Consider the following 15,024-nt stretch of genomic DNA (forward strand, 5'->3'; position numbering starts at 1 on the left):
CCCACCCTGCACTGTGAATGTTTACAGGGTGTGTTCAATAAAGACATGAAAACGTAGATTTGTTTATGTGTTATTAGTTTAAGCAGACTGTGTTTGTCTATTGTTGTGACCTAGATGAAGATCAGATCAAATTTTATGACCAAATTATGCAGAAATCCAGGTACTTCCAAAGGGTTCACATACTTTTTCTTGCCACTGTACATCAGTAACTGGATCATCAACAACACCCAGAAGCTACAGGGTGAACCCATGTGTTCCTCACTCAACCGACCCATTTCACAGCCTGCAAACCTATTAAAACCCTGTGTGAGCGTTGCATGCTGCCCCAGAAGCAAATTTCCCCTAGAGACGCTGACAGTGCTTACAGCTTGGCTTCTAGGTATTGGTTTTGTGACTTCCTTTTGCAGTTTCTTTGTTTTCAGATGGTTATGTTTATTGCTTTCATGCAACTGTCTATTGCAAATGCACTGTAAAGAATCTAAGTTTAAAATGCCACAGAATTGTTTTTAAATGCTTTATTGAAAATTCATGCTTTTATTTTTATTTCATTTCTTGATCATTTACAATATCTGCCATAATGTGAGATCTTGATGTGAATTAGACTCAAATGAGTGTTGTTCGGAGTTAATAAACGTAAGGCATTTACTGTATAATGTATGACTAATTGCCCATCCATGGATACAAAACATACATACATACATACATACATACATACTCTCTCCAACTTGAGACATGCAGTCGCACTCAGAGATACAACTGCTTGTGCTTCTAAATGCCATTACACATCCCTGCGTACCCACGGTACAGAGTCAAAGATACTACATTAGCCTACAAGTGCTGAGGGGCATTACTGCTGAGCATTCGTGAGTGAGCCTTGAGTCAACCTTTAGAGGTTGAACGTGATTAGCGCCATAGAGGGACACCAACCTGTAGGCACCCGATAATTTGAATCCTTAAAAAAAAAGCAGCACACTAGCAGCTCCGATGCAATAAATTAATAACCAACCAATAACCGACTGCAAGCTGTCTTCATCAGGGTTTCAGACATGCTTCGCTCTACTGACAAGCCACACCCCTAAAAAAATACAAATAAATTATCCCTCAATAACCCTTCAATTTGCTCAATATTATGTTGCAGCTGTTAGAGGGACTACAGTGCCTTGCGAAAGTATTCGCCCCACTTGTATTCGCCCCACTTGAACAGTTTGATCTGGTTGTTGTCCAAGTCAAGCTCCTGTAAGTCGGCCAGGGGGGCGAAGACTTGAGGGTGCAAAGCCACCAAGCGGTTGTTCTGGAGAAGGGGCGCAGTGACGCATCCTTGAGGGCAGCAATGGGCACATAATCTAACCTGTTTCCACTGGTAACCTAATTCATGTTAGGTTAACTTGGGTACTTAAATTGCTATGGTAAGTGTGCAAATGTGCAAATCCTTATAGGGTAATCAATTAATGATTTCCATAATGATATTGTTGCACACTTTACATTTATTAATTAATTTAATATGTGGTTATGGTGGTCTGCCTTGCACCCATCTAGGATCATCCTTCCCTCCAATCCTCCTTCCTGAAAATCAAAAGTCTACATTTGCTGCCTGTCAGTCAAATTGGGCATGGCAGAATGTCTATGTTTACAGACCAAACTCACGAAGACCAAAGACCTTTGGGTATTTTCCCTAAAGTTCTCTGACATACTCAATGTACTTAATAGCAGATAATTTGTCATTTAGATTAAGGGCCACTTTCTAGCCACCCAGCCACTCTTCAGCAGCACCCCACCTAGAATGCAGTGCAGGAGGTGAGGGACCAAACCTCATGTGTTCTGCTGTGTTCTGCTTAGGGTGCCTGACCTGACCCCATGTTCCACAGTTTCCTTAATTTCTTTCAATTTAGGGTTAATCACATTCAACCCCATAAAAGTTTGACTCAAGGCTCACTCACGAATGCTCAGCAATAATGTCCCTCAGCACTTGTAGGCGAATGTATCTTTGACTCTGCACAGTGGGAACGTGGCGTCTAGTGGCATTTAGAAGCACGAGCAGGTGTATCTCTGAGTGCGACTGCATGTCTCAAGTTGGAGAGAGTATGGATGTACAGTGCCTTGCGAAAGTATTCGGCCCCCTTGAACTTTGCGACCTTTTGCCACATTTCAGGCTTCAAACATAAAGATATAAAACTGTATTTTTTTGTGAAGAATCAACAACAAGTGGGACACAATCATGAAGTGGAACGACATTTATTGGATATTTCAAACTTTTTTAACAAATGTCGTTCCACTTCATGATTGTGTCCCACTTGTTGATTCTTCACAAAAAAATACAGTTTTATATCTTTATGTTTGAAGCCTGAAATGTGGCAAAAGGTCGCAAAGTTCAAGGGGGCCGAATACTTTCGCAAGGCACTGTATATGCACAGATAGCAAGAACAACAAGTAATGCTTCAAAATATATACACACACACACAGAGGACTAATTTCAAGAGTTTTATTTACCATTGGCTCACAAATGAGACAACAATAATAAAAGGTACACAAGACAAGAAAGGTTACAGATGTACATCATTCTCAAATAAATTAGTCTCTGCTCCATTGAACAGCTACTGGACCACCAGCCAATCCAAGTCCTTCTACCCAACAAAGGCAACTGGTTATTCATTTTTCAAAATCAAAGTTGATTTCTAAAACAAGTCATGTTTAAAATTAAATACTTTGAATAGGGCTGTTTTGACAACCAATCTTATCAGTACACTTCATATGTCAAGTATGCCACTCACTGACCTATAAATGCATTTTTAATGCCGAGACAATTGTTCAAACCAAGTGTGGTCCATCGCAATACGAGGCTATGCCTATTGGTTTTAGATATAGTAACACTTGTGATCTTTCAGATTCCTCAGGTAGGAAAAACTCTTCCCGCATTTGTCGCACATGTAAAGTTTCTCTCCTGTGTGGATTTGTTTGTGGGCTTTGAGGCTGTTGCCCTGGTTGAAGCTCCTCCCACAGAGGTCACAGCTAAAAGGCTTCTCTCCAGTGTGTATCCGCTGGTGCCTGTTGAGGTTCCCAGTGTTGCTGAAACATTTCCCACACGTTTCACAGCTGAAAGGCTTCTCCCCAGTATGGACCGCCTGGTGGGTTTTCAGGCTGCTGTGTTGAGTGAACATCCTTCCACACACGTCACAGGTGAACGGTCTCTCCCCAGTGTGAGTTTTCATGTGTATGTTCAGGTAGCTGACCGACTTGAAGCTCTTGTTGCATAGGCCACAGCTGTGCGGCTTCTCCATAGTGTGGAGTTGCTGGTGCGATTTGAGGTGAGTGAGAGAACTGAGACTACTACCGCACACTGAGCACATACAAGGCATCTCTGCTGTGTGAGTCTGAAGGTGTGTCTTGAGGGAGTTGACGCAAGCCAGGACTGTCCCGCACACCACACAGAGGAAGGCGCTCTCTCCTGCGTGGGTTCTTTGGTGCATTTTCAGAGCACTTCTTTGAATGAAACATTTCCCGCACGTCTCACAGGTAAATGGCCTCTCTCCTGTGTGGATCCGCTGGTGGCCTTTCAGAGTGTCTGCCTGGTTGAAGCTTTTCCCGCACGTATCGCAACGGAACGGTTTCTCACCGGTGTGTATACGCTGGTGCCTGTGGAGATTTCCTGGTATGCTGAAACTCTTCTTGCAGATCTCACACCTGTACTTCCTCTCTCCCGTGTGGACGATCTGGTGCATCTTGAGACCGTGGGCCCGGTTAAAGCTCTTGCCACATTCGTCACAGCGGAACGGTCTCAACCCTGCATGGAGTCTCTGGTGATTCTTGAGTAGCTGCTTTAGGGTGAAAGCTTTACCACACTCGCCACATGTGTGCGGTCTCTCTCCTGTGTGAAGCAGCTGGTGTGCATCCAAGCTGCGTTTAAAGGAAAAACCTCTGCCGCACTGCTGGCAGATAAAAGGTTTCTCCGCTGCTGCATGGATCGCCTGGTGAGCTTTCAGCTGGATCAGTTTGCTGAATGTCTTCCTGCAGTGCTTGCAGCTAAGGTGGTTCTCTTTTTTGGGATTTGCCCGACGAGCCCCTGTGATCTTTGGCTTTCTCAAACGCTTTGGCCCTGTGTCGCCACCTTGGTCCTTTGGGTCCGCTGTAGGGTTCTCTGGGTCACTCACCTCCTGGGCCTGGCTCTCTAAAAAATGACTTGGGTCTGATGTGCTGTTGTACAGGTACTCTTCCAACCCTTCTTCTTTGATAACAACTGACTCGATCGTGTCCTCCATGTTGGGGTGCTGAGATGGAGAGGGAAAGCAGTTTTAGACTCCGATCTATGTATAATGATATCATACAACAGAAATCACCACAAAGGGATGAAATGCTTCTTGTACTCACTTTAAATAATGAAATACAATTGGTAACTAATGACACTTGTGTAATATAAACAAGTAAATAGTTTGTTACTTTCTGTACCCCCTAGTAATTCCAGACAGCTTTCCAAGAACTAAACCTTTAACAGAATATTGTCAGTTACGCAAATAGACCTACCTGGTTTACAGTTGAGGGAAGTCTCCCTTTCCACAGGTGGAGGATGGGGGAGCGTTTCACTTCTGCATCACCAGCGCAAAAGCCTGAAAAAGAGTGCAGTCAAAATCAAAAAGGTTTGCATCGAATTCAAAAGCACTGATTTTAGTAACAGTGTGCAAAAGCAATCTAACACCAGATTGATGGCCTATCTGACATAATGCCAAGTCTCACCTGGTTGTGTGCCTTTTAACTGGTGGATGACCTTGACTTCACTGCAGCAGCCATTGGCTGATGTGTTCTCTCGTCCTCCACTCCCTTCTAAAACAGTCCTCAGTTCGGTCTCAACCGCGTCTAGCCTCTTCTTCAAGTCCTCATTCTCAGTTTGACTCCGAGACACTTCCAGATGCAGAACAGAGGAGCACTCGTTGAATAGCTGGTAGATTTTGTCCACAGCCTCCTTAGCCAGTATCTCCATGAAAGAGGTCAACTGGGTCAACTGAGTGAAAAGAACAAAAGCAAGTTGAAGGCATACATATTATTCACAGAACAAACTTCAGTTTACTAAACTAGCTAGCTACCATTATAAAACGTAGCTGACAAGTATTTCTGGCGATTATAATTCATTCAGACAAACATTAAGTGTAATTAATACATTTCATATACGCTATCGCAAAAATGATCATTTGGTTGTGTTCATGGTCTTAGGTAACAGAACATGAAGATATTTTGTTTTCCAAATAACACAATAATTTATTGGTTTGTTACTGTAGGATAAATAAACGTAACGCAGTAATTCAAGTGTTCAATCAATTGTATTTGTGGAGAGCCTTTTGTTATAAACTATGGAACAGAAAGCATGTGTGTTGGAACACGGTAACAGATTTTTTTTTATAACAAAATAAAAATACCCCAACCACCAAGACAAACGGTCAGCATCATACGTGGTCAAATTATGAAAACACCAGTAGTCTAAACATTAGAAGTGTCAGGTTTGCTTGATAGTGAAAATCACCACAAAAGAAAATGGCATTTTAATTAATATACTGTAAGTGTTGATATGATAGCAGGCAAAAATAGTCAGTTGTCGTCTGCTTGTGCTTACATGGTGTGCGTCTTCAAGCAATGGCATCAGTTAGAGCATGTCAAAAAACAACGAAAGCTGGTGAGTTTGTTGCTGATGTTTTAGGACCTGCTCTCTGTGATAACATTTTGTGCTGATAATTGGCCAGTAGCTCGTTCTATGCAAACGCCGCTGTCCCTTCTCTGAGCGCACACCATTCTCTCTTATTTGGAGGCTCAGAATAATCAGAGATGTCATCAGGATTAATTTCTTCCCCATCAGTCGTTCTCATTCAGATTTGGTAGCAAAGCTAACACAGCATGTGCATCCATTTGTCTTGGTCTTCTTGCCATTGTAAAAGATGCACGTCCTCACTGACTGTGTACTCTAAGGCCAGAGTTGACTGATAGGACTGCTTGGATTCGGTGGACTGATTATAATTACAATAGATCAATAAAATAGCCCGCCCTGCTCTTAATTCACAAGTGGTGATTACACAATTATGCATCGTCCGCTTCCACTCATGCATTCGCCCCATCAACTCACGCATTCGCCCCATCAACTCACGCATTCGCCCCATCATACTTAATTTATTTGATCTGTTGTGTTATGTGTGAATTTAGTTTAGGTTCAGTTGAGGTAATTATCGGGGTGATTATCTACTGGGCATGGCACATGCAACTATTGGGAGCAGACCCTACTGTCGGGAGGAGGGGCAACAGGGGGAAACCATTTAAAATGACATGCCCGCCTAAAACTGGTTCTAAAAGTACTTCTGTATGTGATATTAAGATTCTAACAACAACCGTGTGTTTTATAGACTTATTAAGTAATGGTCAAAAACAGAGAGGGGCATGACTTTAAAAATGAATGAGCAGTCCAAATGACAGCTTTACCGGTTCTAATGTGGGTTTTATAGTAAAGACATGTAATTTAAACTGTACAAATGTATTACCTTTTAAATGTGGCATGAACACAACCAGTCATGCTTTCATCTGATTGTCAAAAAATACTTGAAGTGGAAGTTACCTTCACACGTTCATCCAAAAATACAATTCCAGCATCCGAAGTGTACCCGACAACTTTCCTTCAATTCGCAAGTGGCTGAAACTACCATATCACCGGAGAAAGCATCCAAGCGATTGAAAAAGCACCACTCTGTCTCAGTATTTGTAGCCCATGTATCTGATTCTGTCTGGCCAAAAAGAGTATGACATGCCATGCTCTTTTTGTCCAGACAGCATCATATACATGGGCTACAAATACTGAGACAGAGTGGTGCTTTTTCAATCGCTTGGATGCTCTCTCTGAGATTGAGTCTTTCTTGGTCAAATAAATGATCAATATTTAAATATTTTTATTTGGATTGCTGCACTGTTGGAACTAGCAGCACAAGCATTTCGCTACACCAGCAAAAACATCTGATAATCTATTCTTGAGAAGAGAATTGTATTGGATTCACTGTTTGTGTACCATGTCTATTAGAGGTCTCCTAGAGGTCTGAATTAAGAGTTTGAGATTAGACAATTGATTACCTGAATGTTACTTTACTTTAATTTGTCTTGCCTTACCAGTTTGGTGACGCTTTCGCCCCAGCAATAATCAACTAATCATGGTCTTCAGTTTAGAATGTAGCCAGATATTTATCTCGTATTGATGGTTTCATTTTACCATCCAAACGAATTGTATGCAGCCGGCAATACACTGGTATCCCAGTGGACCGGTTCATACCTGAAACAGTTTTCATACAACTGCAAAGGCATGGGTTATAGATCCGTCTTTCTCATTGATCAGTCACGCTCCTTGAAAACAAGAATAACAAGCGGTAGATCTGTTCTGTGTGAGCTATTTCTGTTTCCAGTGCTTAAGTTTCGTTTTTGCATATTTTACTTTTGTACACCAGCTACAAACAATAGTTTTGATTATGGAAAATATTTCACAGCGGTTAACACTATACTGTGTTGTCACAAACTGAAATTAGGCGACGTATTAGAATTTTAGCAACCAGGAAATGGCGGAGCGATTTCTGCATAGTGCATCTTTAAGAATCAAAATGAAGCAAAACAAAACGAAATGGGGAGGGCTCTTTTTGAATGTATCCAATAGCAACTCTCGTTTGCGTTTTCCGTCTGGAGTAAACCGTTTCGGCGTAATGATTACGCCCCAGGGCGGAGGCTGCAACCTCGGTGTAATTAACTAGCGGACTGGTTTACAAAATGCCATACTTTACACAATCAGAAGATATACCTGTTCATTTGGGGTTTCACTCGCGTTCTCTCCCGTTGTTGGCACTTCAGACGAGGCAGAACCCTCGAAAACTTTGCTAATTTCTGTAACAGTCGCGCTGACCATTATCTCCAAAATGGATCCAATCTGTCCTTGCAAAATTGACATTTTTGTCGAAATCACAACGCACTTACAAATCTTTGTAAATATGCGCTATTGGCCAAGTTGACCAAGCGCTATGTAACGTTAGCTACAAAATAAGTGTAGCTAGTGCTGTTAGCAGTGTTGTTGTCCGACTGACCTGAAACAACTCGAATGGCATACGTCACATGTTCTTCCGGGTCGAGGCGTGGGTTTTTAGTGGATACAGCAGCCACGAAGTCAATGTGGCTATATCGTAAAAATGAATGAAAACAAACATTTGCTTATTGGTCTTGATTTAAGGTTAGGGATAGATCAACATTTACTTGGCGGGATGAGCTAGTCCAACTCAAGGTGTCATAAAAAATAATGCACCCCTCTTCCCAACATTAAACATATTCACATGACCCTCCTTTTGTATTGTAAAATAAATGGAACACCCTCCCCCCTCATAATTAACTCAAAATAATGTTTACGACCCAAAATAACAATAACTGTAGTGACCCTGTGTTTATAAACTGATATCGAATTTGCCACTTCAATATGCTTTTGTGGCACTGTCAATGCCATACAGGGCTAGGGGCCAGAAGACTGAGGGTTTTCCGACCACCACAGAGGAGGTCACTCTGTTTCATTACTTCACAGTCAGTCGGCTGCAGACAATGATCAGCTACCGACTACTTAGGGCACTTCAATGTCATGGTTTGCGTTTTCAACACCATAGTAAAAGAGACTATGTACAGTGCCTTGCGAAAGTATTCGGCCCCCTTGAACTTTGCGACCTTTTGCCACATTTCAGGCTTCAAACAAAGATATAAAACTGTATTGTTTTGTGAAGAATCAACAACAAGTGGGACACAATCATGAAGTGGAACGACATTTATTGGATATTTCAAACTTTTTTAACAAATCAAAAACTGAAAAATTGGGCGTGCAAAATTATTCAGCCCCTTTACTTTCAGTGCAGCAAACTCTCTCCAGAAGTTCAGTGAGGATCTCTGAATGATCCAATGTTGACCTAAATGACTAATGATGATAAATACAATCCACCTGTGTGTAATCACGTCTCCGTATAAATGCACCTGCACTGTGATAGTCTCAGAGGTCCGTTAAAAGCGCAGAGAGCATCATGAAGAACAAGGAACACACCAGGCAGGTCCGAGATACTGTTGTGAAGAAGTTTAAAGCCGGATTTGGATACAAAAAGATTTCCCAAGCTTTAAACATCCCAAGGAGCACTGTGCAAGCGATAATATTGAAATGGAAGGAGTATCAGACCACTGCAAATCTACCAAGACCTGGCCGTCCCTCTAAACTTTCAGCTCATACAAGGAGAAGACTGATCAGAGATGCAGCCAAGAGGCCCATGATCACTCTTGATGAACTGCAGAGATCTACAGCTGAGGTGGGAGACTCTGTCCATAGGACAACAATCAGTCGTATATTGCACAAATCTGGCCTTTATGGAAGAGTGGCAAGAAGAAAGCCATTTCTTAAAGATATCCATAAAAAGTGTCGTTTAAAGTTTGCCACAAGCCACCTGGGAGACACACCAAACATGTGGAAGAAGGTGCTCTGGTCAGATGAAACCAAAATTGAACTTTTTGGCAACAATGCAGAACGTTATGTTTGGCGTAAAAGCAACACAGCTGAACACACCATCCCCACTGTCAAACATGGTGGTGGCAGCATCATGGTTTGGGCCTGCTTTTCTCCAACAGGGACAGGGAAGATGGTTAAAATTGATGGGAAGATGGATGGAGCCAAATACAGGACCATTCTGGAAGAAAACCTGATGGAGTCTGCAAAAGACCTGAGACTGGGACGGAGATTTGTCTTCCAACAAGACAATGATCCAAAACATAAAGCAAAATCTACAATGGAATGGTTCAAAAATAAACATATCCAGGTGTTAGAATGGCCAAGTCAAGTCCAGACCTGAATCCAATCGAGAATCTGTGGAAAGAACTGAAAACTGCTGTTCACAAATGCTCTCCATCCAACCTCACTGAGCTCGAGCTGTTTTGCAAGGAGGAATGGGAAAAAATGTCAGTCTCTCGATGTGCAAAACTGATAGAGACATACCCCAAGCGATGTATGGTGTTTAACATCTCCAGTGGCTCTGCAAGCGGGTATTCTCCGGTGCTAGCCTGCTCTCCAGGCACCATAGCAGGAGCCTGAAGCCACAGACTCTGGCCAAACTGGTGTTTCTAAAAATGAATTCAAAGTCACTGTAGACTGAGCCTAATAAGGCATTTTCTATTTAATTTCTACTTCATTCTAAGTCACTGAGTATATATGCGCAATTGATAGACTATAATGATTTAATACAACAAAATGTTGTTTACATGTTGAGCGCTTAACCTCTACCAGCCTAGTGTGTCGCACTGGCAAATGCTTCACAATGTATTTCTTTATAGGCTATAGCGTCTGCTATACAGATATAGATGTACAGACAGAGGCTAATTCATACATTTTCGATCAGAACAAGAATGGGAGAAACTCCCAAATACTAGTGTGCCAAGCTTGTAGCATCATACCCAAGACTCGAGGCTGTAATTGCTGCCAAAGATGCTTTAACAAAGTACTGAGTAAAGGGTCTGAATAATTATGAAATTAGATTTTTTTCTATTTGTTTAATGATTTATTTATTTTATATTTAAATCGTTTTTATTATAATTTTTTTTACTCCAATTTCGTGACCAACATCTTGTCTCATCACTGAAACTCCCCAATGGGCTCGGGAGAGGCAAAGGTCGAGTCATGAGTCCTTCGAAACATGACCCGGCAAACCGTGCTTCTTAACACCCGCTTGCTTAACTCAGAAGCCAGCTGCACCAATGTGTCGGAGGAAATACCGTACAACTGATGACCGAAGTCAGCCTGCAGGTGTCCGACCCACCACAAGGAGTCGCTAGAGCCAAGTAAAGCCAAGTAAAGCCCTCCCGGCCAAACCCTCCCGTAACCCGGACGACACTGGGCCAATTGTGTGCCGCCATACGGGACTCCCGGTCACGGCCGGTCATGACAGACTGTCAGTTTTTTTTATACATTTGCAAATATGTCTAAAAAAATGTTTTTGCTTTGTCATTATCGGATTTTGTGTGTAGATTGATGAGGGGATTCTTTTTTTAAATCCATTTTAGAATAAAACCATAACGTAACAAAATTTGGAAAAAGTCATGGGGTCTGAATACTTTCTGAATGCACTGTAGAGTGCAAACAAAGAAAGCCTCATGAACCTCTGGTTAATAGCAAAATGACCATCTAAATACAGTTGAGACAGAATCTACAGAGCAGAATCACTGAGAATAGACAATCAAAGATATTTACCCCCTGCACTGGTTGATGTGGCATTGATTCTTGAAATATCACACGCCTTGATGGAACAGTCAATTGAGTCATCCTCCTGCCGACAGACACAAGCACACACACACAGTAAAAACAGACTTCCTATTACAATCATTTCTCATTTGCGATGGTTTGATGAAGAAAAATTGACCCACCTCAGTCTTCCTCTGATGATGCAGAGGTCTCCCCATTTTCATTGCACTGGCAGGAGACACAACAGAAAGAGAAATGGAAATAAGAGGAACTATTTCAACCCTGTTTCTTTCATATGAAATCAGATGAAAATGTTTAAACAATAGAGTGTTCATCTAATGTTCTGCATGGTATTCTAGCTATTTAGATTTTAATGTTGTATATTGGATTTTTACAATCAGTGATATTTCCGGTGGATTGCGGCCACACTCCCAACTAATCAAAATGATTATTGTTGGTCAACTCAGAATGACTCGGATCTCACCCTTTTCCAAAGGTGTCACCATAAATTCCAGTTTATTCTTCAGGGATTCATTTTCATTTTGTAGAATTGTAGTACACTCTGTGAATAACCTACACTGCTCAAAAAAAATAAAGGGAACACTAAAATAACACATCCTAGATCTGAATGAATTAAATGTTCTTATTAAATATTTTTTTCTTTACGTAGTTGAATGTGCAGACAACATAATCACACAAAAAGTATCAATGGAAATCAAATGTATCAACCCATGGAGGTCTGGATTTGGAGTCACACTCAAAATTAAAGTGGAAAACCACACTACAGGCTGATCCAACTTTGATGTAATATCCATAAAACAAGTCAAAATGAGGCTCAGTGGTGTGTGTGTTCTCCACGTGCCTGTATGACCTCCCTACAACGCCTGGGCATGCTCCTGATGAGGTGGCGGATGGTCTCCTGAGGGATCTCCTCCCAGACCTGGACTAAAGCATTCGCCAACTCCTGGACAGTCTGTGGTGCAACGTGGCGTTGGTGGATGGAACGAGACATGATGTCCCAGATGTGCTCAATTGGATTCAGGTCTGGGGAACGGGCGGGCCAGTCCATAGCATCAATGCCTTCCTCTTGCAGGAACTGCTGACACACTCCAGCCACATGAAGTCTAGCATTGTCTTGCATTAGGAGGAACCCAGGGCCAACCACACCAGCATATGGTCTCACGAGGGGTCTGAGGATCTCATCTCGGTACCTAATGACAGTCAGGCTACCCCTGGCGAGCACATGGAGGGCTGTGCGGCCCCCCCAAAGAAATGCCACCCCACACCATGACTGACCCACCGCCAACTGGTCATGCTGGAGGATGTTGCAGGCAGCAGAACGTTCTCCACGGCGTCTCCAGACTGTCACGTCTGTCACATGTGCTCAGTGTGAACCTGCTTTCATCTGTGAAGAGCACAGGGCGTCAGTGGCGAATTTGCCAATCTCTGTGTTCTCTGGCAAATGCCAAACGTCCTGCACGGTGTTGGGCTGTAAGCACAACCCCCACCTGTGGACGTCGGCCCTCATACCACCCTCATGGAGTCTGTTTCTGACCGTTTGAGCAGACACATGCACATTTGTGGCCTGCTGGAGGTCATTTTGCAGGGCTCTGGCAGTGCTCCTCCTTGCACAAAGGCGGAGGTAGCGGTCCTGCTGCTGGGTTGTTGCCCTCCTACGGCCTCCTCCACATCTCCTGATGTACTGGCCTGTCTCCTGGTAGCTCCTCCATGCTCTGGACACTACGCTGACAGACACAGCAAACCTTCTTGCCACAGCTCGCATTGATGTGCCATCCTGGATGAGCTGCACTACCTGAGCCACTTGTGTGGGTTGTAGACTCCGTCTCATGCTACCACTAGAGTGAAAGCACCGCCAGCATTCAAAAGTGACCAAAACATCAGCCAGGAAGCATAGGAACTGAGAAGTGGTCTGTGGTCACCACCTGCAGAACCACTCCTTTATTGGGGGTTTCTTGCTAATTGCCTATAATTTCCACCTGTTGTCTATTCCATTTGCACAACAGCATGTGAAATTTATTGTCAATCAGTGTTGCTTCCTAAGTGGACAGTTTGATTTCACAGAAGTGTGATTGACTTGGAGTTACATTGTGTTGTTTAAGTGTTCCCTTTATTTTTTGAGCAGTGTATATAACTTTCAAATGTCTTCCTTCATAAACAGGTGCATGATGGAGATGGAAAGAAAACTGTGGCTAAGCAATATTAGGCTACCTAATATCACAACCACATCATGACCCCCATCTCCCAGTTTGATCCTAAAAAAACGAAACTCCCTCGCCCACCGTTTGATCCTAATAAACAACACCCCAACTACCATAGTTTGATGTTTAGTGTGTTATCTGAGGGGTGACATCAACTAGGGGCATCTAGTAAAGCAGTAGTTCCAAAACCTGTTTGGGCAGGTGGCCATCATACCAGTCTCTTCCTGAAGTTAGGACTGGGTCAATGCATTTTACCAACTGAGCATCGGAACATCAAGATGTTAGGCTATTGAACAGCTAGATATCTTGGAACTAATAGGCTACATTAGGTGCTGTTAAGCAAACCTCATCCCAAAATGGGTCCAAACCAGGTATCTGGCTACGTAGAAAGAAACCCACCCCTGTGTTGACATTTTGAGCACCATCATCTCCAGTGCAAGATATTTCACACACGATGCCATGATTGACATGCACATATCCGCCATGACCGGAAATAGACCAAATTGACGTTGTTTGTGATTTAATTGACTCGTCAATCCATTGAAATTGTGTCCTCAATCTAATACTAAAATTAACCCCTTTGCTCATCTCCCCAGACAGAAATGGCAACCTTTGTGCATCTTCTTGTGCCATTTTCCAGTTTCAAAACAAATATCCAACACGTGAGAGAGTTGGAAATGTACATTTGAGTAAATATTGTTATCCAGAGTGGCTTACAGGAGCAATTAGGGCTTAGTGCCTTGCATCGATTAATTTTTCATCTATTCGGCTCGGGGATTCTAACCAACGTTTTGGTTACTGGCCCAACGTTCTTAACTGCTAGGCTTTATATACCACTAACATCCGGAGATATGGTACGTTATAACAAACAATCTCCAGACGTCAGTCAGTTAAGATTTACAACAGAATCTAAAACACACTGGATAAAATATACACCAATCAAGCATATCAACAGAAAAAGCAACGCATCTAACTCAGGGCAAGTTTATAGATGATGAAGCCATTTGGAAAGACATTAGATTGTTTCTATTTATAATAGCAATAAGGCACCTCACCCCTAAGTATAAACATCAGATGGCACTGATCTGCTTTCACACACAACCTTTACTTTAACCTATTATCTTGAGTGTGGTTTAAAACCACCACTAGGAGACAGCAATCAGTTACATAAAGACTGGAAACAAATGATCCGTTTTGGTGTTTGCCCGAGCACTACACAGCTGATTCAAATAACCAACGCATCATCAAGATTTGATTATTTGAATCAGCTGTGTAGTGTTAGGACAAAAAACAAAACGTGCCCCCAGGGGGATCCCAGGAGCGTGTTTGGGAAACCCTGAAGTAGGATATAAGGAGAGCCCACCGAACATCAGAACAAGTTATCTGGAGGGTTAATCTTGGATCAAAAGTTAAGATGTTGAAGTCCATAGTCCATTGCCGTGTCTATTCTGCCTATTTACATAATTTAAACACATTTTTTTTAATGATATCCATTTCCGCAGCAAATTCAGTACAGGTCCATATCTGTCTCTATCCTAAAACTGAATAGAACTGCAGGTA

The 15,024-nt window shown here is 42.4% G+C and overlaps 1 protein-coding gene and 1 long non-coding RNA gene across 2 annotated transcripts; both read right to left on the bottom strand.

Moving 5' to 3' along the window:
* Window positions 1-2,465: 2,465 nt before the first annotated feature.
* On the bottom strand, window positions 2,466-8,170 carry LOC110507613 (uncharacterized). The gene is made up of 4 exons (XM_021587712.3): window positions 7,802-8,170; window positions 4,726-4,990; window positions 4,516-4,598; window positions 2,466-4,262 (listed from the first exon to the last, which is right to left on the bottom strand). Exons 1-4 carry the CDS (start codon window positions 7,946-7,948, stop codon window positions 2,853-2,855), a joined length of 1,905 nt encoding a protein of 634 aa, XP_021443387.2. The 5' UTR covers window positions 7,949-8,170; the 3' UTR covers window positions 2,466-2,852.
* Window positions 8,171-11,254: 3,084 nt separating this feature from the next.
* Window positions 11,255-15,017, bottom strand: LOC149971239 (uncharacterized). The gene is made up of 3 exons (XR_016492665.1): window positions 14,828-15,017; window positions 11,428-11,473; window positions 11,255-11,330 (listed from the first exon to the last, which is right to left on the bottom strand). It is a non-coding gene; the product is annotated as an uncharacterized LOC149971239 (long non-coding RNA).
* Between the last annotated feature and the right edge of the window lie 7 nt (window positions 15,018-15,024).

The sequence above is a fragment of the Oncorhynchus mykiss genome, chromosome 27, assembly GCF_057628025.1.
Source record: "Oncorhynchus mykiss isolate SJ-2025 chromosome 27, ASM5762802v1, whole genome shotgun sequence".
NCBI classification, from domain to species: domain Eukaryota; kingdom Metazoa; phylum Chordata; class Actinopteri; order Salmoniformes; family Salmonidae; genus Oncorhynchus; species Oncorhynchus mykiss.

Bases quoted from the DNA above. Each gene is read 5' to 3' on its own strand.
- LOC110507613 (XM_021587712.3), bottom strand. From the start codon at position 7,948: ATGTCAATTTTGCAAGGACAGATTGGATCCATTTTGGAGATAATGGTC. The intron at 4,991-7,801 runs GTATATCTTCTG...CTTTTCACTCAG, and splicing joins GTGAAACCCCAAATGAACAG to TTGACCCAGTTGACCTCTTT. The intron at 4,263-4,515 runs GTAGGTCTATTT...TCTCCATCTCAG, and splicing joins TTCCCTCAACTGTAAACCAG to CACCCCAACATGGAGGACAC.